At 34.3% G+C, this 26,080-nt stretch overlaps 1 protein-coding gene across 2 annotated transcripts in view; it reads right to left on the reverse strand.

Annotated features, from left to right (window-relative positions):
- The window catches only part of LOC115243439 (monocarboxylate transporter 4-like), a 63,354-nt gene that overhangs the window by 23,342 nt on the left and 13,932 nt on the right, over window positions 1-26,080 (reverse strand). For both annotated transcript variants that reach the window (XM_029820449.1, XM_029820450.1), the window contains exons 2-5: window positions 7,741-8,183; window positions 6,930-7,095; window positions 3,160-3,267; window positions 2,566-2,739 (exon numbers count right to left, since the gene is read on the reverse strand). In XM_029820449.1, the coding sequence (XP_029676309.1) occupies window positions 2,566-2,739; window positions 3,160-3,267; window positions 6,930-7,095; window positions 7,741-7,911 (619 nt within the window). In that variant the 5' untranslated portion in view covers window positions 7,912-8,183. The remainder of the gene's footprint in view (window positions 1-2,565; window positions 2,740-3,159; window positions 3,268-6,929; window positions 7,096-7,740; window positions 8,184-26,080) is intronic.

Consider the following 26,080-nt stretch of genomic DNA (forward strand, 5'->3'; position numbering starts at 1 on the left):
AGGGGAAAGACCTTTCACTTTTATCTTATATCCATGGTATATATATATACTATACCTCATCCCGTCGATCGTGTCCGCGGTACAGTTTGCCGTTTAACCTTTAATCGAATAACGTAGAAATTAAACGCTCCTTAACACTCCACTGGTTAGGAAAATAAGTCGCAATAACAAGGTTGACTCTCTCGTTTTGCCTGCAGGGCAAATGAGGGCTTCTTACTTGAGGCTGCGCGAAAACTCGATAAACAAGATCTATTTCTTCTATTTAGTTTTGGTATACGATACCTTGATTATTGCATAAAACGGAATGTGATTACAAGTAAGAAAATGCATAATAGAGAATAAAAATAACCCAAGCAGAGCAGAAAGACTTTAATACAATTCTATGTAGAATAAATTAGCGATAAATAGAAGAAATTATTTAGACTTCAAAAAATATCTCCGATATTTTGCTCTAAAATACATCATCCGATAAAATTGTAAATTGGATGTAAACAGTAAACAAACTTAGTTATATATATTGTACATTCAAGATAATGCATCTTTTTGAAAAATAAAAAATTGGTATAAAATTGATGTTATGGTAATTGTGATATTATATTGCAATACATTTCTTTTGTATAATTCCCAAAGTAAATTTATGTGAAGATGTATCTCTCTTTATCCATGTATAAATATTAATGCAGCAAATATCTTTACTAACTCTTCGTAAAAAACCGATTATAGCCAAAGAAGAGGTTTAAAATATCTGACGATTTATATTGAAATAATTTCTACTAATATTCCAATATGTTGCACTCTAGAAATCTGTGAGTTTTTTTGCTTAATAATAAATAGCGAATTAATAAGCTACTCAATTCTATTGAACTCTCTAATGAAATAAATCTTTATAATTTAACAGATAATTATTTATGAAAAACAAATTTTAAATTTTATATCGAATCAATCCGCAATATCGTTATCAGTACGATTTTTTATGATCGATAACGTGTCTATTGAATTGTGATAGATAGCGGATTTTTTAAAAGGTAGATTTATATATCGCGATAAATATATAAATTCACAGAAGCTCGAACGTTAGCACAGTGGAAATGCCAATATGATAAAGAGCAGTAATACAATTCCTTCCAACGCAAATCGAAAAATGTAGAATAACTCAAAAAAGCATTATGAATAAATAGGATTAAATTTCCGCCCAACGCACGATGTGTCGCGTGCAGTGTATGACAACGTATGAATATAAATTGAAATGTATTGTTTCGTCGAAACACGCAAATTGTATCAACTTGCAATTAGGTAAATATTCATTTTCCGCAATAAATTGCTCTTTTCACGAATTGTTTTTGCAATTTCATTGCTTAATCGCCTTTATAACGGGTATTATAACAAAAGGTGCAAAAAGCGTAATCATGTTTAAAATTAAATAATTTTAATAAATGAAATGTCAAAAGTTACAAACACAAGTGTGTAATAGGATTATTTAATTCCCAATTAATCACTTGTAGTCCTCGCCTTAACAAAAGTTTCGTTTGAAATCCAATTTGTGACGTTGAAGACGGAAGACAAATGCTTCGAATTAACTTTTGTCCGGGAAATACGTCGACGTGAAATTACTCGAAAAGAGTGAAACGTTACAAAGCTACAGTTCCCCCCCCCCCCCCCCTAACGTTACTTGTTGGAAAAACAACACCGTGTCGTGAATTACGCGAGTCACGTCGTAATTTGTTGCTCTCACCTGCCGTAAAATGTGCGCTGTCGCTATTCTAAGAAATAGAACTTTAATATACACGTTCAAGTTCGAAAACTACGCGGAGGCAACGTGCATCCAGCAGAAAACACCAGGCGCATTTCGCGTTACGCGATATACGCGCGTATGTAAAGCAACTCGGCGAGAAGGTGGAATATTAATGAGTGCGAGAGCGAAATCGTCGACAGCACCGGAAAACGTTACGTTTTTCACGGAAGTATGTACATGGAAATGAAGTTGAATCTGCAGATTTAATCGTTTCGACAAACGACTTTTTTTTTTTTACAAATACACGAAGAAATATTTGCGAAAAACTTCGCCATTATTGCTCACTGCGAGAATATAGATATAGCGGCTTACGTTATATGTGGCTTATAATATATTTAGATATTTTTATTTATTTTTATTTAGATATCTTTATGTATTTTTATTTAGATATCTTTATTTATTTTTATTAAGATATTTTCTTCTCGTTCTAACAATAAGTTAAAAATTATTTAAGAAAATATATATATCATCTTGATACGTTAGCTGGATAATATTATTTATTATATGATCCTACGCAAAGATTTATACCTATACGAGGAGATCTTATCGACAATTGATGCGGGCTTTATACTTTCCAGAGGAAAAATACCACGTTCTATTTCATTTCTCGCGATTGAAAGAGATGATATTTTTCTTATAACTAGCGAGTTCTCCACCATTGTAAAAGAATACATCAGCGATTCCGAAATATTATTTGTACTACTTTTATACGTGTTGAAAGAACAATATACATATATCATGATCTATTAGTATAATTAAAATGCTTGACATACCTATATCCATCTCGTAGATGTTACCAAGATGTCGCATGGCAGGAAGGTAGAGCATTCCGAAGGCGAGCTGCATCCCAGTAGTGAGCAACAGGGCGAGGAAACCGGCGGCGCAGACTAACCAGCCCCAACCGCCCTCCGGATAAAAATGCGTCCGCATACCGGCGACGTCTATGCCTGAGATAGAAAAGATTATCCTCTTTATAATTCGGAGATAAATCGCGTCCCGATGCCTCATCGATAATGGAATATTCGGAAACGGATTTGATACTTTGCATGTATCTCTCGATATAGGAGAGTAAAAACGAATGAAAAACTTGGAGCAAGATAGGTGAGTTTTATACAATCCGATGTAAAAATCTTGGATTAGTAGTTAAATTTATATCGTTTGCGTGTAATTTATTATTAATAACCAGCATCTATTGTGTTGTTGATATAATTATACTATATATTAGTTTTATTTAATAATTGTATTATTTAAATAATTTTTATTTATGTAACAATGCAGAAAGAATGTGCACAATAAAAGCCAATATTATAGATGATAATAATCTCTATTCGGAAATATATAGTTATAAAAAAGAAAGAAGAGATTACCTGTACGACGAAGTGCGGGTACGCAGCGATGCAGACTGCGTAAATCGCCCAGAACCCAGTTTGTATTACCCATGCTCTCGTCCCCGTCTACGTAGCGCAGACGAGTATCTGAAAGAAATCGTTAATTAATCGCGAAACAGAATTATTTAAGCAATTTTTTCGTGAGATTGATTAAGAGAAGGGCGACTTTCCGTAATAATTCTTGAAATACAATTTGCTCAAGGAAACCTCGGGTGGTCTTTATTAAATATTACCGCCATCGCGCGAGCAGGGAGTTGGATTGAAACGTTTAATACTCGAGACAATACTTTTCGCATCGAATTTTCCTCCGCACAATGCGAGCGCTTCTAGACACTCGTGGCGGCGACGACGGTCCCTGTGGTTGGCAACATCGTTTGCATGAGACAGGGCGCGAGATGGGTAAGAAACGAGTTGAAAGAAACTGCGCGAAGGTAGAAAGTGGAGGCGAGGGTTACGTAAATGCACTTTTGAAAGGGCGAAGGTGGTGGGTTGAAAGGTAACGTCGAGCGCAAAGGGCAGGTCACGAAAGGAAAGGAAGGGTTGATGATCGCGAGATAGAAAAGCGGCGTTTGCCTTGTTCCATCTCGTAAAATAAAGACTACGGATTCGGCGTCCGGTCGCTTTTTTCTTTTTCTTTTTTTACAATAGGGAAAAAAATCTAACTGAATTATGGGCGACCCGTGTATGGGATCGCCGTTGGTCGCGTCCCACCTAGTATAAATTTTTCCATTAGCCGCGTTAAATGCAACACCCATGGGTTTTATATTCTCATGCGTCTTGGCGAAAATTAAATTTCAATCTATATTGAATCATATTTAAATTTGCAAGTTTGGTAATCGATCTTATCGAATAATTTTAATCGCCGTTTAATTAATGTTTTGGTCCATTTTAATTGAAAATATGAAGAAGAATTAATATTTTCTCCAGAAAGAGAGAGAGAGAGAGAGAGAGAGAGAATTTAAAATTTAAAAAATCGCTTTTTTCTTTGAATTTGTTTCTCAGCTACTCTCTATATACTAACCTTTTTTCATTTTATATTCTGTAAAATATACTTTGATACACGCAAATTATTAATTTTATCGCTTTGTTTCATCCACGCAATTACAAAACTGAATTTGCGAATGTATCTCATATATATTTAGTAGTTTTTCATTAATTCCCTCGTGTGGTTTGTTATATGACGGTTTGATATCAGTTGTAAATTATCGTGCCATTGTATCAGCGAACGCGAGTTAAATTGCAATGCAATTCAATCCCAACTATGTCCGTAAGTGGATAAGTTTCTACGCAAGCTCTGTTGCTTATTAACGTTCAACGCGTAAAACCATTTAGGGGGGATTATTTGTACAGCGCCATATTATCATCGTCGTTATCGTTATCGTCGTCGCTGATAACGAGAGGTGTCACGCGTCCGCTTTTAGAAGGGAAAATTAGCAGTGAGAACAAGAGATATTCTTCATTACCCGGTACATAATGAAAATAAGGAACGAAAAGAGGGAGCACGCGTAATGCGAGGAACGCGCCTTTTAACGCGACGAGAAGTGAAAAAGAATGGACGAGCCGGCACGAGGTATTTTGCTGAAAATGATGTGAGACGCAGAAATTGTCGGGGATGGTCCCGGGTGCCGAGAAAGTAAAATTGCCGTGGGACGAGTTACGAGGATGCCCTCGTAATGCCGTAAAAGGTGCGGCACGTTCGCATTTCTTGCGAACGTGCCGCATCCTTAGTGGAATCACAGCCACACATTTTCGCAGTGCGCTATTCAAACGAAATGTCTAAAATCCTGCGGCGAAGAGCATCGAGAATGTGCATTGATTGCAATAAATGCATAAATGTTCAAGAGGCTCGGATATAAAAGAATTCTCGAATGTGCGCGGATACGTGAAGACGATAGTTTCGCCCTCGCGGATATTTTTCCAATTTTCTATTATGCTATAAAAAAAATTCCGTTTTTGTTATTTGCGAAATGTCGGTAAAACTGCATAAAAGGTAACACACCTCCGATTTTATTGCTATTTAAATATGTTGCAGGGGAGGTTCTTCTGAGTAATTCTCCGCAAGAAATTTGTAGGGGACGGCATTAGTTTAGGAGATGTAACAAATTAAAGTTTCATAGTTTTAATGCTTTTTCTATTATAAAATAAGGAAAAATAAAGTTTCTTTACGTTGTATTTGTAAAACCTATTTCTGTGTGTGTGTGATTTAAAACTAAAATTTACTATTAACGTATTCCTACCTTCAACAAGACTTAGAAACTCGTATAGTCGCATGTTGAACGCTGTTAACGAACTGCGAGAAATAGGTGAAACACATTATTGACAAAATATCCATGACCATGTACCTATTCCGTAAATGTAAACAAATACTTTTTCGTCTATCCTACAACAAATACAACGTACACAAACTTCACTTTTCCTAATATTACTTTACAATACCTGAAAAAAAAGCATTAAAATTGTAAAACTTAAATTTGTTATATCTCCTAAACCAATGCCGTCCCCCACTTATTTTTTGCGGGGAATTACTCAGAAAAATCTCCCCTATAACATATTTAAGTGGCGATTAAATCGGAAGTGTGTTACCATTTATACAGTTTTATCGAAATGTCTTGCATTAAAATGATAATGAATGATGTTTTCGTTATTTCTTATTGTACCATTTATATATATTACATCAAAATTAAAGTAAAGTCGTATGCGCATTAATATTTTCTATATTCTTATATTAATCGATAAACAAAAAAAAATATTAAACTTTTTTTGCCTCTCATAATAAGAATTGTTGATTCTTTCGAACAAAAGAAGTAAGGCAAAGTACGAGCGCACCACTCAGATTCACCTTACATCAAAATTAAAGTAAAGTCGTATGCGCATCAATATTTTCTATATTCTTATATTAATCGATAAACAAAAAAAAAATATTAAACTTTTTTTGCCTCTCATAATAAGAATTGTTGATTCTTTCGAACAAAAGAAGTAAGGCAAAGTACGAGCGCACCACTCAGATTCACCTCCGTCGGTCGAGATTGAAAACCAACGGTCGACCTACATTTTTGATAGACACTGTTTTCGACGATACATCAAGCTCGACATTTCCAGGTATCTCTTTGGCACCGTTAAGTGGAATTGATTTTTATTTTACCGTATCTCTCATCGTACAACCTTTTCATCTTGTCCCATTTCTTTTGGCTTTTGCTTTTGTGTAGACACAAAAGAAATGATAACTGAACAATAGTTTTCGCTAAAAATTCTAAAGTTATCGATACGTTCTATGAGAAAACGACGTCCAAAGTATACATGTGTACCTAGTATTTACAAAGTGCAGATATGAAACTATTCTATAAGAAAATTCTCTAAAAAGATTATGCAATATATAATCTCTACCGTCACCGTATCTTATATTTTTGCAAAAACTAGATACACGACTCGCGGAATTATTATAAACTCTTGGAGATATGTTGTATTAACTTAGATTAACTTAGATTTAGTATATTTACAATTAGAGAGTAAATTTAATTAAATATTTGAATATCAACGCGCACAAGTTTGATAAACGAAATAATCTTGTTATGCATTAAATTCAAATTTATAAATGTATAATAATAATATAATATCCAAAATATATTTTAATATTAAATTATGTAAGCGCGCAAAAAAGAAATGCACGGTAATATTGTATAACAAGAGCTCACAGTACTCAAAGATAATCAATATTTGGAAAACTTTAATTAACTGAAAAATAAACTCACCGCCGTGATACGAACTTCCACGATGCGGCGTATACATGCCATTTTGACCCTCCATACAATGAGTCGGCGTATAATACTGCATAGGATGTTGCATGTAATTATTGGGGGTGCTGGGAACATGTACCGGATGACAATGTATGCATCTTCGCGGTGTCTCGGGCGGAGGCTGCAAGCAAGACAAATTTTCAAAGCGCTTGAGAGAGAGAGAGAGACAGAAAACACGATGTCGAGAAATTCATGTAGACGTGCAATCATCCATGTTTATTATTATTATCACGAAATATTACTCTGTGCGCGTTGACATTGAAATGCAATATAACACAAGAGAAATTACTTATCACTACTAATTAAAAAATTAAAGAGTTAATGCAATCTATCAGTATCGCGTTGAACTAAAAATTTATATTATCCTCTCTGAAAAATGTTTGACATTTAAAAGTATCATATTATCTTTGATACTTTTCGATCAGATAAAAATAACAAGATTCATTTTTAATTAAAAATTTAATTAAATTACATCTATATACAAAGTAAAATCCTCCAAAAATTATAAGATTCGCGTTTAAATAAATATTAGTATTAATTGAAAATGTTACAAATTCCCTATCTATAATTCTAATTTTATTTCCAAAAAATAAAATTAAAAAAACCTTTGACTGATTTTAACTAATAAATAATAATTGTGAGAAGCTCATTAGATTAATTAGAGATTAGAAAATAGATTAATTAGAGAATATATTAATTAATGATGAGATCTATCGTGTTGCAATCGCGATAATAACGGACGGTGCCGGGTCCTTTATTCGCTCACCTGCATAGAATGTTGCGAGCGCAAAGATCTCATCGAACCGGTCGGGTGCAAGGACGGCACGCTGCCGCCGAAGCTCATGGCTGAATTTCTGCATCCTGCCGGGGTGGACCATCCCCCGCGCACGCTAGCCGTAGTCCACCCCATTCCGTTTCCGCAGTCGTCCACCAGCATCTTCAGGGCGAATGGTCGCGCCGCGTTTTACGCTTCCGACATCGCCGTTGTCAAAAATCGCTTCTATTCTCTCGCTCGATCTACCTTTATTCACGTCACGTTACCCCCGTTTCATCGAGGATCGGCGAAAGGTAAATTACATCCTTCTTGCTTACTGTCAAATTCGGCTCGAGTTCCTCTGGGCTAGACAACGGTTAGACGAGTCTCGGCGGATTGTGGAGACGGTCATTTGACAGCATGCTCGAAATTAGGAAAATATTTTCCATTTCGGTCTGTAAGCAAAGAGGAGAAAACGTTTGTGCTGATTTGTAATTTTTATTATTTAATAATTATATTATATACATGTGTCCACGCATAAATTCCTCGGATTTGTTCTTTATTCCAATCAGATGCGCATATAATTTCTCATTTGAACAACGTATTTCGATAGGAAGATATATCGATATAGTATGCAATATATATCAGAAATATCACAATTTTTAATTTAATCAGTAAAATCTTCATTAATGCTTAGGATCGACACGCAAATTTTCTGATGCATTTGGTTATGCTATGTTAAAACTCGTTTATTATCACTGCCTTCAATTAATTAGTTGTATAATCATTTCTCGAATGGTCTTTTGCAATAATTTGAATAAATGAATTTCAATGTACAACTATATTAAAACAAGCAGCAATATCTTTGTATTATTATACAGCTAATAGAGATTATAAATTTATGGATTACATTATATTATTAAAAAATAATTGATTATTAGTGAAAAGGTAAAAATATGTATTCCATATTTAATATTTTGTTAGATATTAAATATATAAACAGAGATAGATATATATTTATAATATATTTTAAACGTGTAATTCACTTGGTTTGCCGATTGTTTATAATAGGAAAGAAAAATTATAAAAGAGAGAATATTTTTTTTAATTTTCCGAGTTCCAATAAAATTCCATGAGAATTCCCCGATTTTTCCAGGGGTACAAAGGAAATCCGTGAGAAATCCTATATTTCCAGAGAGTAGACACTGTGATTAAATATACAATCAAATACATGCATCAAATATATATCAAATATATGCATTGCAGATGAAATTCATTGGGTTTATAGGCGAAGATTTATAGAATAAATGTTTTATGTATATACTCATCCAAGAAGCGAGTTGATGAGGATTAAATTCATATCGGATGCATATCGCGCGGACACGTACGAGCAAGTTATGTTGCTTGGAGTTATTGGCATATACGCCAAAAACACATTCCATTTCGCCGATCGAATTCAATTAATTTTTGACCGTTTCGCAATTTTAACCAACAATGAATCTTGCACTTTCAGCAAAAATCCTTTTGCGATTTATGAAAATCACGCGACCTACATTTAATATCTCATATATTATTTTCGAGAAATCACGCAACATAAATATCACCCATCAAATATTTATCAATTAAAATTAATAAATAAAAAAATTATTATAACTTATTATGAAAATTCGAGTTAAGACTCAAAGATAACTACAATAGTTAGATCGATAAAATTTCCTGACATTTATATGTATGCTATACGATTTTGATATTCCTCCTAAAAGTATATAATTTACAAAAAAGAATTTTTAATCAATTAAAAGAATTAAAAGCATTCATGTGTGTTCTTTCAATCGCACGTAACATCATAATAAATGTAGGTGCATTTCCATCAATCTAACTATATTAATATTTATGCATTACCGCATTACCACAAGCCTGTATCGCTTCTGGTTCTGAAATATTCATAGGATATATAGCCTATGATGATAACGATGTTATACAATGATCTGGTTAATTATAAATTCTCTATAATCTCCCTCGTACATATGATCGTTATTATATTTAACAAATTTTTAAAAATATTATATCTACCTGTGCCTTGTGAATAAAAATTTTCAATATAAAATTTATTTACCCTTTGTTTCTCTCTGTCTTATTTATATATATACATACTAATGTAAAAATAATGCTTCAAGAAAATACAAAAATCTTAAATACAAAAAAAAAAAAAACCGTCCTACAATAATGATTTTTACATTCTTTTATAAAGATTGTGCAGTTGTAATATATTTTTTACTAACAATAATTTTTACTAACCACATTTGGATATATCGAAAAAATATGATAAATAATAAATCGCGTTATTTCAATGTTTAGAATTAGAATACGTATCATCGGATCTTCTGCAATTTTTATCTCGCAAGATTTATGTCCACCATCGTGCACACCGTTGATCCTTCGCCCTGCTCTGTTGCGAGCTCAATATCATAACCGTATATATATAAGTGTATATATATATATATAGTGAAGTCTCTCACAAAATAAGAATACCACAAATGTTAAAAACAAGCGGCAGATTTGTATTCGCCGCTCCGGCGTATATTTCAACTCTCACGTCGACGACGAGCATCACGCCGGGAAAGAGGAGAATTTTTGCAACGGCCCTAAGAATACCGCGGCCATAAATCCTTTCACAAAGCGTTTTTTAATCGGCACAGTTAAACGGATGAAGCTCCAGAAATATACGACGTTGCGCCGACAACGCGTATGTTTCTCTCCTCCACTCTGCCCCCCCACCCCTCCCAAAAAAAAAGAAGAAGAAATCGCTTCGTTATTTCAAATATCCTTGACAAACCTTTAATCAAAAAAACTATAATATTTATTGATGTAACTTCAAAGCATTTTTCGATCCATCATCCAGCGTAACTTTAAAAGGCCAAAAAGTAATGCAAAGAAATAATTTTCATAAGTATTTAATCTTTCCCGAAAGGAATATTAATGTAATATCTCTCGTCTTCCGGAGTTTTAAACGCAAATCAAATTCAATCGACTCGGTATTCATTTAAATAAATAACTTGAAATAGCTAGAATTCTATTATCGACCGGATATATACATCGTACTTTAAACTTTAGTATATTTTTAGTGAGAGATCAATATAGTGTTTTATTTGCTCCTTTATTATTTTTATCACAAATATACCGCATATCGCTACATGTTTAATTATCCCTCGCGATTAAATTAAATTCACAATGCAACATATGAGAAAGAATGGTATACGTGATTTAAAGTTAAATTATATCTGGCAGATTAATATCACGCGTATATTTTTATGCTAACAAAAAAAAAAATAATCAAATTTAAAAAGATAAATAAATGGGTAGATATGCGTTGCGCATATGTAACGAACTGAATATACAACAAATGAAAAGCCCATTTCATTATGCCCGACTCAGTATAATTGCCGAGATACACTCGCAAATAATATAACCGAGTTCTATTACAACTTCTTCGGAGAGTAGGGAAGAGTGTATCCTCGGTAAATATGTTTTGGATTTCCATATGCTGGCGAACTAATATCGAATAACATTGTAATTAACGAGCAAAAGCGTATCGTAAAACAGATCTGTATCCACACAAATAAAGCGACGCTATATAATTATCATTTATGCATACAGACACGAAATTAACTGGATACGCACAATCGCTTTATTGTATATGGTCTATGCTTACATTGCTTTACTGCTTTTGCCAGGTTCTTCCATGCGTGTAATGGACACAGTCGTGTATATTGATTGTACAAACATAACCATGCAATCTCTTTTTCAAACATTGTTAAAAGATAGATATGGTTTCAAAGAGAAGCATCAACATAAAGATACTACTTAAAAATTTTAAATTATTAACGGTATATACTAATTAATCCACCAAATTTTTTTAATTTTTTGGTTAAAAAACAAGTAATTTTAAACAATATAATATTATAATAATTTAACACACGAATATTATTATAATAATTTAATATTATTGATATTACTGGTGGAAATTATTATCTTATATCTGTACAAATTGGCAAAAAGACAACATAAAAAATATATAGTATAATAAAAATAAAATATTAAAAATTCCAAAGAAATGTATTAGACAGTTGAAATATCCCCAAAATAGAATATTTAATATCGCTCTATTTCTCGAGCGAGATTATCGGCGCGCGAAGGATTAAGACACTCTGCGGCCGGGCGCGACGAAAAGATGCGTGTTGACACACAGGAAATTCCGGTGTGGCTCAGAAAACCAGGCCGATGGAAGGGTATGTCGTGGCAGGGTACGCAGGGGAGGGGGGCGACAGCAGACGATAGAGGCCGAGCCGTGGGTAATCCCACTAGATTGAATCCATCCCCGAGCACCCCCGCGCGACCACGGTGGATGATCGTGTAACCATCGTCGTCACGAGCCGTCATCTCTCGACGCCTCCCTCATCATCCCCCTCTAATTTTCTATGAAAACATCCCTCTCGCCCGAGGGGTGTATGGGTGTGCGAGCAAAAGATACCGTCAACTCTCGAGCCTCTGTCGAGCAACTTAGAGCGCGAAATACCAGCCAGGCATTCTCGGATGACAGTTGAAACGGTGCCAAGAGCAATAGTTGTTTCGGAAACAAATGCGTTGCACGAATCATTCAGGGATGCGCGATGACGCCTGTCTTAATCATAGCAAGAGATTCCTTCCATTCGCGTGTATATAGCTCATTCTCATAAACATTAAGTTAAAATTAATCAAGAATTATGCGATTCTCTCAGACCTTCTCTAAAGACGAAATTAGTAGGAGGTAGAATCTGTGAAACCAGTTAACTTTAATTAATGTCTCATATAAATTATTTTATGTAAGATAATGATTAAAGTAATATTTTATTACTCGTTATTCATATTATAACGTATTAACCGATATCGTATAATTAAGATATTTTTAATTTGTTAAATATAATCTCTCTCATAATTATACATATATATATTTTATTTAATAAATATTATATTTTTAAGCAGTATTATGTTATATAAATTGATTTAATAGAACATTATTAATTACTTCTATTATATTGATTTGATATGAAGCCATTAATTATTTCTATTAAATTAAACTAATTATCATTTTAGATTTGTACAAATTAATTATTACCACAGTGACAACATTGATTAAAAACTAAGGTAATATATAAAGTAATAAAATATTTTTGCAAGAGGTTTTTCGTAATACGTGTTGATTAGAACAATAACCTATAATCTGTGACAATAGATAAACAAATTTATTTTTTATTTATATTACTAGACGAATAATTCCAAGTCATCGCGAAAAAAAAAAATATTCATGCGTTTGGGAATAAATCGCGAGTGACGACGAACTGCAGCAACCGATATCGACTTGCAAATTTCATGCGAAGCCTCCTCCTCTCATTCCGAGTTACAGTTACTCGTGAAAAAGAAACCGACATGTACTTGGCAACTATTAAAATTGCGGCGAGCTTTGCGCGGAAATTGAAAGAAGTCTCTGCGCGCTGCCGCTGATCTGCATGAATAAATACTTATCTTCATCTAAAACAGTTTCTTCGTATAATGTGACACGCGCATGAAATACAGCAAGTACAAAAGTATACGGTTAACAGCAAACTGCGATAAAATACAGAGATATTCAGAGTTCGCAGTGATTGCAAAAACTACAAATAAAAAAATATCATCCTCAGTAATCAAATTACTATACTCTTTAATTATTCTTTTTCTTTTCTACACAAATTTAAATATGCGAAGTAAATATGCGTATGAAATATGGAAAAAGAGAAAAGTGTACGGTTAATAAAAAAACTGCAATAATGTAGATTTAATCGCAGCAATTATGAGAGAAAGAGTGAACAACATATTATATAAATATCATCCTCAATAATCAAGTTATTATTTTTTATTTGAATATATGATTAAATACTAAAAGTAAATATGATACGAATCAATAAAAAAATGATAAATAAAAGTTTAGAACGTTTAAAATTGCAATAAAAAAAATATACATTTCATCGTAGTAATTTCGAACTACTGATAAATATTATTCTATAATCGCGAGCTATTACTTTTTAATTATTTCTTCATGCGACTGAACATATCGAAGTCGATATCTGCCGTTTTATTAATTTACCATTTTTAACGTAACGGTCGTTAATTGTATTACTGGAGAATATTGCAATGACAAATTTATTCACCATCGTCCTAATTACTTCCCCACCGCTCCTAATAATTCATATAATCGATAACGGAATAACAAACAACCATATAAAGATCCCTACTCGATATTTCGCTCGAGAGAGAGATGAGGTATCTTCGATTTTATGATGCTGCCGGCGAACTGATACCTCCCTCAAGAAAACTGATACTATGTTGGAGCGCGTGTTGCATCGGACGGGAATGGCTCGCGGAAGATTGATGTACGTGCTTCTCAAGTATTCGTGTATATATCCCCCGGGCAAGGGTATCACTGCTGTGTCGCTAATCACACATCAGGCGCGTCTTCGAGATTGGAAGTGTTCCCGAAACACAGGTAATTAAGATGTTAAACGAGGCGCGCGATAGCGATCCCAGAGTACGTTCACCGTACGACCATAAGGACATCGACGGCGGCTTTGAATGGAGGCGCGTATTATTGATTTCATCCCGTGAAACCCTCTTCTCTCCCACGCTCCTTTCCGTACAGGATGTCCCAAAAGTCGCGAAAAACACCCACGCTGACCCAGGCCGTGATATCGATGCGGGTTAGGTCGACTTACGTTTTACACGGCGAATGTAAACGCGAAGATATATTTGGGGATCTCGGATAATATACGAGAAACGCGCGTGTAACAGCTGTTAGATGGACATACGTATGTACATTGAATAGATGTGTAGCGGGGAACAAAAGCGCGAAACGATCGGCGATCTCTGCGGAATTTATACCTTTCAAAATTGCCAATTTTTCAAATTTAATTAAATTGAGATCACACCAACATAACGCGATCTCGCTTCTCCGTTGGATTGTTTCAAATCTCCGTTATACGTTTCGAAACAATCCGCGAGACATTTCGATGCGAATATAAGGGCAGTGAGCTTATCGGTGGATATATATCACGGAAAAATTGATAAAGTTCTCGAAGCGGCGCGATTCAGATGGATACGAGGATGACGGAAAGGATGAAACGCACGTGTTGATCTTGACGTTATTATGGCTGGCTTATCGCTTTTCTGCATGCTTCTTGGAAAAGAATTTGCCTTTCTTTCCGCATGATTTATAATTGCGTTACGCATCAAACAAAGTTTTATGCACAAACATTTATGATGGAACTTTGGTTTCTTTTTAAAGAATGAGTATATGTATAATTATATAAAATTCATTAAATTTACTACAAAGTTTTCTCGTCATCTTTTTTTTCTATGTTAATAGATTAAAATACTTGCAATGTTACGTATATACAAATATTGCTAAGATATTAAGATTAAAAACTTTTGTTTTAAAAGATTATATATATAAATTAAAATTGCTGAGAGGACTTTAGTTTCTTCAGACTTCAAATATGTTTGATATTAAATTCAATTTGTTTTATAATAATCTCGAAAAATTTTCAACTATATTAAAAGTGGATCTATCGAGATTGATTAGTAAATAAAATATTGCAGTTTAATAATAATAAATAGCTATTCTTGCAAACATTAAAATTGATTTAATAAAGATAACTAGAATAAAGCCTTTTTTATTTTTGTTTGTTTCGGATTAGCAGAGAGAGACAAATTTACATAATTTTATAACAGAACAATGGTAGTTTAATGAGTTTTGTAATATCGCACGACTTTAGACGTAAAAAAAAAAAAACAACAAATAATACATACGGTAGAAAGTTGCGATAGAAAACAGCAAAATAAAAGGTCTTAATTTAAATACGGAAACATTGTCACACTTATTCTCTACAATTTCAAAATTAACGAGTTTCACAACTTTACAAATGTATGCAGCGACAACGTGTAATTAATTGTCACTCTAATTGGGCCAGTTAATTCGAATCATCTCTTTATTTCGTACAATGTTGGTAACAATGTAGCATACGAACGTGTTTCTCGCAAAATAATTTAAGATAAATTATAAATTTCGACATATCCCATTATTATATATATATATATATATAGATAAAAAAAACATCTGTCTCTCTTTATCAAAAATTGTCTCTTCTTCTAAAGTTCTAATTACATATGTCCTTTGTAAAAAACGTAATGTCACGCTTACATATTCTTCCTCATTTAAAATGAAGATTATTTTTGCAAAATTCTAGAAAATAAAAAATTAAAAGAAAAAGAAAAATAACTAATTTTATTAATTATTCCTGCAAATGCTCATATATTTAAAATCGTTTATATGTAACTTATCCGTCTTTGAATATTTCTGATGATGGACAATTTTTTCTTCTTCATGTATATGTGTATGAAAATGACATATAAAACAAGCGTTACAAAAATATTTTTTGTTTGACAAATATCGACTTCCATAAATATTTTTCAACTGATATTACATGCAATTCGATACATGCACAGACGGATTGTTGGAGGCATTTATTCGAAACGTACGAAATCAGTTAGACCATTGACTGAAGATTTCCCCGCATACATAGTGAACAAGTCGCTATTTGTCTTCGGTCGTCGTTCGTGCTATTCGTTATCCTGTCTATTCGTGGCCACGGAAAACGAAAGAAAAAGTAGAGTGGGCGATCGACCACTCGGAATTAATCCGATTGCCCTTCAATCTTCGCGCGCAACTGAATGCGGCCGAATTATCGAGAGAATTCGGTCGAAAAAAAAGCAGTCCTTTGTTGACACGCATGCAAAGTTCGCTAGTAGGAAAAAGCTAGAATTCTATTTTCATGCAATTTCAACGAGATACGACCAGAGTTTGAAAATAGTGCTTCTTTAAAACTCGTTTATGTATGAAAGAGATTATATCATGCGATGAGCTGCGCGTTTTCAAATTTAATTATATATAAATTTTAAATAAATTTTTCCATAATAAATAGGCTGAGGCAAAATGTTCATACCTGTGAAAAGAGATTTAAAATTTTGCTCTTTTGTTTCATATAAAATTTAATTAAATATTTAAAATCGGTTCTACATCATAATATAAAAATTGCAAATATAATGTTATTTTTAGTTTATATCGATTTCAAACGATACATGATAAGAGATTGCTCGATATTTTTCTTAATTTAGAAAAGCTCAAATAAAGAGAAGGTCAAATAAACCGGTAGACGTTATTAATCCTCAATGACAAGATCGAGTTAGTATGCTCTGTTCGTTTAGGTCTGAACCTTATTAACAAATCCTTAAAGCAATCGTAAACGGAAGTCAGTTTTCAAAAGGCAACGCACACACAGTTGAGCGAGAGCAGAAGATCGAATCGAATCCACTAACACACACACACGCGCACATTAAGGCACTCTCACAAATTTCCCGTTCCCTTTTTTAATTCGATTTCCATTCCATCGTTGCCAACTTCCGTCTTATCCAACGATAGATCGCAAAAGTAAGGAAACTTCGAACGGTAGGCACCAAAGAGACTAGCAGGCCGAATTAATCCGATAATAGGTCGTTCGTCGCACATTACAGTTCGATTTTACGATCTCTCGGCGCATCCGAGTTCTCTTAAACTTAATAAGCACCGATGTAAGAAGGTAACTAACTACCATATGTTTTTCGAAAAACTAACGAGGCATTCTATTCCTTCGAGATATTATTCTTTGCAACGTGTATGTATTTTATGCAGTTTTAGGTAACCTTTTTGGACGCGGAGATCATACAATTTTTGTAATTAAATAATATTATGCAAACATGAGTTTAATTACAAAATTTTAAATAAAAAATGATACATGTATAAACGAGTTGGCAACGTAAAATTTTATCTCTTAAACTTTATTTATTCAAAACTGCTATATGCTTGGTACGCTCATTTTCACATAATTTGCAATTGCTTTGCATATTCTAGCAGAAAAAGAGAAGAGTGTTTCAAGTATTAAATTATCTCATTACTGCGTGGTACGTTCATCTAAGTATAAATTATATTATTCGCTGAAATATATTATATGATAATTACCGATGAAGGATCGAATGAATGGCTAGCCTCTTAAATTAATAGTTAAATCAGAACGAAAGATTGCAAGCGTCACTGAACATCGAAGGACTACGAAATGAGCTAATTGCAGCGATGCTAATGCACCAAGGGTCTCAACGCGTGATTCGTGGACATGCTTCGCGTGTACAGCGGGCGCGCTGAGCCGATTAATTAGGCTCGATCGATACTGGCAAAGGGAATTTTTTTTAAAAAAGACAAGCCCTGCATTTTTTCCAGCTGCCTGTCAAAATCTCGGACGCCCGGCTCTTTGCCTACATAGCAAAAAATAAGGTCGGTCGATTCCGTACTTCCATTTTTGCGCAAATGCTATTTAATTCAATTATTATTGCGGGTGTTATGAAGTACCTGCGGTAATTGAGCAATTTAAGGGCTCTCCGCAAGAGAGTACGTGATATATATTTCAATCTAGTAATCTCCTAAATACAAGTGATGCGAATAAAAATGTAAATAACTAAAAAGAAAAGGAAACTATTTTTTTGCTTCTTTTATCGCTTTAATTCATAACTGCGTTATAGAAAATTCACTTATTTTCGAATTCTCCTTCCCTAGACGGTAGGAATGTAATTAACAGACTCTTACTTTCCAGTTAGTTCCACGCAGAATTCGCTCTGACAATTGATGCAAAATTTAAACCCGCAAAGTTACATTAATATAAAAGAATATTAAAATAACGCATACAAAAAGAAACTTTTATTGAACATGCGCGAATTTGAGACTGAAATAAAGTACTACAGATTTGGAACACTTTATACATAAATCTCTAGATAAGCTTTGAAATCTTTCTCTCTTTCTCTTTCGGCGGGCATAATAAAGAGCTTTTTTATGCGGTAAAAGCGTTCGGTAAGAGATAATCAGTTCGCACCATAAATCATGATGGCTCGCGGACGTAAATAGAGATATGTGTGAACGATGCGATACTTTACGCAGATTATAGTCCGTTAATGCTCGTGCACGCTCGAACGGATTGCAAATTTCTGCTTATGTACCGAGCATTCGATCGTTCATCAGCAAACAAGACGTAGATCGCATATCTGTTTCACGTTCCACGACATGGATGCTAATTGGTGCTTCTTGCTAATTATATCATTACAAAGGCGGAAACATGCAAATCCATGATGACAGCGATCCCAACAGAAGTGAGAGCATGGTCATGTTTTATTATACATTAATCGATGAACACTCTCAATGATGCGATACGTTATCAGATACAAAATTAGAAAGTCCTCCAAATTTAATTTTAATCGCGCGGTAATTTTTTTCGTCGATTAAAAATTGTATTAATGGTTTCACGATACTAAAATTTAATTTATTTTCAAGAGATTAATTTTATATAACGAGCGCCTAGGTGAGAAATTACCAGAATTAAAAATTCTCAATTTTTATGAGATAAAAATCGGCGTATTTAATTATATTTAATTATAACCAAATAGAACTTTACGACGTACTGGTATACTGCTGCTACCGCACCAGTGCTATTTTTCTTTTAATCCAAATGACCATGTGAGTTTTTTTTCCTCGAAACTATGCGCACGATGCCATTTGTCTACCAGCATTGTTGTAGCTCGAAGAATTAAGACAAAGATAGAGGACCATTAGTAGAGTGGCAACTAAACGGGGACATGCTGGAGACAGCACGAGAAGAAATGGACTGTCTGCCCTGTAACGCAGTATTTCTACTGCGGTTTTAGAAGCACGATAGTTGGAGAGAATGTGTATAAAACAGCTGTTTTAGAACAAACATGCGCGCAATTATTTTCCCTCTGTATTGGACTCAATTATTCAATTACGTAAAAGTAAAGTTTTATAAATTATTTTTTAAAAGATTTAACGTGTCAACGCGAATATTGTGTACTTTCAATTATCAATGGCACCTAAATAAACCGGATTTATTTAAAAGTAATAAACTCACTCGCAACTAAAAATGCCGTTCGGAAAATTTATAACAAAAAATTGCCGGATTCGGCGAACCAGGTATATATCAGGCGGACCGATCGCTGGCACCATTTTGCGGCTTTTGAACGCGCTACACTAAAACGCAGTTATGCCAATCTCTGCGGCGTCGACCTGGCGTAAAAAATAGCTGTCGATACTTGTTGATGGACCATTAAAGGGGAGATGGTATCGCGATTTGCAAACTCAGCTTCGAGATAGGCGTATCTTTCGTCGCGCGCTTGCGTTCGTCATGTGTGCACGAGTAAAACCCATTTTTCAGCCGTCATTACTGAGTCCCGCGTGCATACAGATACTATATCGGGCGTACATTGGTGGAACTATAAAAGTTGGATGAATCGTAAATAGTGCTGGAAAGAAGAGGACGATGTTTTTCAGTATCAGCCGCGCGTTCCCGTTTCATTTTTCGATCTCGTCCGCGTAATTCTGTTTCAGTTTGTATTTCAGAAGCTAACAGGCATCATAAATAAAGAAAAACGGCACGGCGTGGAGAAGGCACTGTCGATTCGTTAAGTACAAGACAATAAGAATCGCGTATCTAGAATGGTGCCATTGTAAACGCGTTGGAAAGCGCAGTTACATCGCGTCGCATTGTCAAACGGATAAATAGAAATTGTATCGTGAATAAGAGGCGACAGATACATTACATTCTGATTTTAATTTCAATAAAAATCCGCGATTATTTGAGCGGATTGTATAATAGATTATATGTAATAATTATTAATTAGATTGTGTGAGAGGTGATTGCAAACGTTAATTCGATAATTTAAATAACCATTCAATATTTAAATTGAACAATAGTGATTAAATTAATTGCTAAGTAATATAATGCTGTAATTATGCGTGACATTATTATTATCACAAAAATAGTTCTTATTCTTATGGATGTAAATCCTTCCCGCCTCTTTGGATATATATTTTAAAACAATAAAATAATAGAATTACACCAATTGATCTGAAATACGGTTTTTCTTATTAAGATTTTAGTACTTATTAATGCTTATGTAAACGCACACATCCGTAACTTTAATATGAAAAACAACAAAAAATCTGCATGATTGAAAAAAGTTCTGTTACAAGAGAATGATATAGAAATAATATAATGAAAATATTCTTGGGGATTGATAGCATACATATAATAATACTTAATTATACATATAATAATATAATAATATAATATATTAATATTATAAAATATAATATATATAAAAATAACATTTTACATATATACTTTAATATAAAATAAAATAAAGTTTTTATCATAATACTGTATTATTAATGTCATGCCTCAGAGAGTAAGAGAGAAAGAAAAGAGAGAGAGAGAGGAAAAAGAAGGGAAAGGAGCGAATAATAATATGATTATATTAACGCTTAATCAATCTTTTTTCTATTTCTCATGCAATATTACTGAGATCACAGTTTCGGAAGCATGTTTAAGCTTTGCCTGTACATGAAACTTCTATCCATTCGACAACATCAGTGCTCAATTTGTCGACTAATTCGACAACTTCGAGGATAGACTTCGACCGTGAAGAGTCAGGTTAATTCGATCAAAAGACTAATCTGCATATCTATCTCGAAATTAGAATGATGTACCTATATATACATATATATGTGAACAAGTATTACTATAGTAATGGAAGTCTAATTATTGATTTTCAATCATCGCAAGTCCTTTCTCATGGACTTGAAAAATATATATATAATCAGTATAAATGTCTATAATTACTGTTAAACAGAACTAAGCATTCATTAAAAGATCACTCATTAACAGTCTTATTCTGTGCTCTGCCATTAAACATGACTGACAATAGTATCCGAGTTCTTTCTTGTAAATACCCAGCGAAAGATAAACATTTCATTGTCCGAGCTCATAAAAAAGAACTTTGTCTTTGATGTTTATACGGACTTATATAATCCCATAATTAATTAAAAGTTCTTTAATAAAGCTCGCGTCGTCATTTATAACGGATCAGTGAACGCAACGTTTAAGTTCTTTGCAGCGGTGATAATTAAAGCAGCTCTTCCGTATCAAATCTCGATACTTAACGAACGTGAGAAAAATATAATCGCCGTTTCATCGGATTTTTTACTAGCGCGTCGCAATCCGAGTCTGAGCTTCATTCAAGATATATTCGCGTATATTCACCACTGCATATATCCATGTTCTTTTTATTCTATTTTTTTCAGAATAAATTACGCGAATAGGAATGTGATACGCGACATTTTAAATTCAAACTAGATCGCGTATGAAGAAGTAATTTTCCATCTCAATTGCAGGATTGTATGTATTAAAAGATAGCGATCTCGCACGTTAGAGTGAACAGGCCGAAACATTTGGACGATATATATATACATACTACGATTTAATCTCCGAGGAAACGCAACAAATGGAATTACTTGGAGTGCATTATATGCGACTGGTGCTAAATGCATCGACCGTGCAAGAGTGCCCGGTCGGAGAGAGTTACGGTGCACCGCGAGCACGCTTTCCGACGTCGAATTCCCCCCCTCTCTCTCTCTCTCTCTCGAAGCCGAAAGGGTTAATAGCGAATTGCGTCCATTGTCCAGCTACTCTGCTTAATGGCGAAAGACGACACCCGTCGAGAAACGCGATGTCGCGCGCGGACAATACAGGGATTGAATTATGAGCGTGCACTACTGGAAGAGCTCTTTGTTCCCGCACGATTCAGAGGTCAGCCACGATGTCCGGGGCCTAAATCTTTTGTTTTAGGACAGTCAATTATTAATTACTTCCCTTGCGCGGGATAGCGACACGAAAAGTAACCGTGATATCTATGCAACCTGTGCATAATTCTTCCCGAAAACGGAACGGCCGCACGTCCGGGTCCTATCCATCTTCGAAGCGTTTTGAGACAGCCCCGTAAATTCTTTCTCGCTGTGATTTATCTCGCTCTTGTGTATTAACAATCATTAAATTAAATATTTATAAAATAATCTTCTTGTTTCTTTTTCTTTGAAATTACCGTCATCTCCTTTATTCGCAGATTCTCTGGCGAATCTTGGTGTCGATTCTTCTCCTATGTCATTATATATTAATTTTATTACAGGGAAAATATCCTTGGAATGCTCAATGTAAAATTCTGCTAGAATACAAAGTATTCTCATTTATTTTTGTACACTGGAAAATATTTAAAATTTTTCATGTGCTTTTTTTGATTGCTCACAATTAAAAAATAATTAACTTCTTATTCGCTGAATTATCTTTTGCATTATTTCTGCAATACTCAATATGTTGCAGAAATAATGCAAAAGATAATTCTCCGCGTGAAAAAGAGTAACGCGTCTCGCGTACTTTGCAATTCTCTTCGATATCGTAGCGCACGGGTGCGACTCGATGTCGAAGAGCTGGCTCATCGCCGCGGGTACCAAAATGGCGAAGGGACGTTATTCTCCCGGCGGATTAATTTCGAGGCAGGCTGTGCTCCCGACGATTCTCGCCTAATTGTCCCGATCCCTAGTCACGGGAATGGGAGCATCAGAATCCCGATGGAAGGCGAAGCGAGAGGGGAGCCGAGTCGAGGGAAAACAGCGACACATATCGCAGCCAGATATGTATGTACATTAAATAGGTGATACGTCAGGTACGTGCGCGAAAATTTCTTCGCCACTTCTCTCATTTAACTGGTTCATTGTTTTTTCCCCGCCATCCGATTCGAAAGCTACGCGTTTATTAATTCGCATCAAATTACAATTGCAGTATCAATTGCGTTTCGATTCGCAGCTTGATTCTGCCTCGCGTTGTACGTATGCGCGTATACGTACATACACGTTAATCTCAATTTTATTTAAACATCGCACGCACAGTTGGCTCCGTTATCTCTAACTTGTTGCGCGCAATAAATGTCGGTGATGTCATCCAAACTGATTTTGTACGATTTTATTATTATCATCGCTGATCGGTTGGTCTCGTTGAATTTTACCAAACTCACTCTATGAAATATTTATATGATTATTTAAATGCACGCGTCCGTGACACGATCAAACATTTATCATTTGGATGGTATATTTCTTTATAAATAAATAGTATGAATATAGAATACAAACGTGATATATATTTGCAGAATAAACTATTGCTATGCGGCATAACATAAAAGAATTCACAAATATTATTCCATCCACAACGCGACACATCTGTATGTAGTAATTGCATATCTAGCTTTTAAAATTCTCTTTTGCACAGTGCACAATTCTTTCGTTAAAATATATATTCGAAGGATGTCCTTTTCAATTAAGAAAGAAAATTCAAACAACAGAGGAGTTCAACAAACGGCTAAAAGGCACGTTTTGAAAGATCAAGATGCCTTTTAAGCATTTTTACGATCTCTTCATCGAGATATTTTCGAGATGTTTGCGCTGCTCACGGACCGAGTAATTCTCAATTTAAACCCGACAAACGACTAATGAGCGATCGAGGATAAATTATTCAAACAAAGGTTCGTTTTTTATCGTTAAACATTTTTTTTACAGTACATCTAGACTCTTGTATAATATATAATTGTCCATCGCATCGATTCGCGTGATAAAAAGATCTAGTTAGCGTGTTGAAAAAGCATCGTTAGACAAAACTATATGACGATCGTTATCTCGATTCCAGCCTTTCCTTCGTAATTGCCGCAATTCGCAGACACACTATCATTGAAATCCATAGGGATTAAGAAGGAACGAAGAGATCTGGGCAAATTAAAGCATCTTGAGAAATACATTCACATTGATATCTAACATTGCGCGTTCAAGAACATGTGCGCCGATTTCTCAAGGGTCTTTACGTCTTCGGATTGAGAACGCCGGTTAACCGATGCTTTCAGGATATTAAATCTTTTTTTAGGTAACTCAAAGGCAAATCGATGGAAAAGAGAAGATACAAGAAATATAAAATACCCGCTCTTATAACGGTCCGCAAATCTATCGAGAGATCGTATGAGAAAGAAATAGACTGTTGATTGTATCAATTGTGTGATCAAAAATATGCCTGTCAATTTATAAATTTTAAATTTTGATCAACCGCCAGAAATAACGCAGTTATAGACTAAAATAACGTAATGTTTGATTTTTGTAAGAAAATATTTCATCTTCGAGTTTTATATAAAAAGCCTTTAAAATATTTAAAAAAAAAAGCGGAAAATAGTATAAACAAGATTTAAGATATTACATGTTTTTGCGAATTTCTAAACGTGATGTTTTAAAAGATAATTTTTTTTTTTTTTTTTAAAGATCACGTTAATATCCGATTATTATTATCCGATTATATTATATTATCGTACCCTTAATCATTTTCAATTTGACACACGCGATTTATAATCTACATGAATAATTGTATAAACGTTCATTCGACGGATTGTCAATGAGCTCTCGCGCGCAGTCATCTCTTCTCCGTTCGTTACAGTTTCGTGCCAGAGAAAGAGAGAAAGGGATAGAAAGAGAGAGTATCTTTCCAGTCGATGGAGCAAAGATTTAGGTGAAGCGGAGTTGAAACCGTCAGTGTTGAAGATCTTTAAAAGCTTGCACTCACTTGGGAACTCCGCGAAAAAAGCGTACGGTAGGAAACTAAGGAACCACAAGAGGACCAAGAGAGCTCGCTGATTTCGTTCTGAGAAGTTTGCCCGAATTTATCTAGCATCCATTAAGCTCCGCTTGAAAAACCATCCTCGCGCAATTTGCGAGAGAGGAAAAGAATGCGGTATTATCCATTTATTTTGTAATCCTAAACTGTTCGAAGCTCATATGACAAAAAGATGCTTTATGTATCGCACATATACACATATCTCTGTCCCTTCGAACATTTAACATGTAATACTTGAATGAAAACGGCATATATGTTGCATTAAAAATAAGCGATGCATTAAAAAAAAAAAAAAAAAAAAAGTGAAGTACAAAGGATGTCATGTAAATCATTAAAACACATACTTTAGATCCTGAAGATAATAATTAGATTGACTTAAAAGAACAAACATATATTTAATTTTGATAAAAACACAAATGTGCACTATTAATGTCTTAACGTCTCATCTCGAATAATTCCATTAACGTCATAATTACGTGTCATCCCCTTAATTAAGATTACAGGATTCGAAATATAGACAGATAGGACCGCAATCACCTCATCGAGCTCGATCTCGGGTCACACGAAGTAAATGATATCGAATCGGTTCGTTCGCCGTGGTGGGAACATGCGAATGACTATGCATTTGGAAAATTAATCTTTGGAGCCTTGTGTGT

Source organism: Formica exsecta, unplaced genomic scaffold (assembly GCF_003651465.1).
Source record: "Formica exsecta isolate Colony F162 unplaced genomic scaffold, ASM365146v1 scaffold72, whole genome shotgun sequence".
Classification (NCBI taxonomy): domain Eukaryota; kingdom Metazoa; phylum Arthropoda; class Insecta; order Hymenoptera; family Formicidae; genus Formica; species Formica exsecta.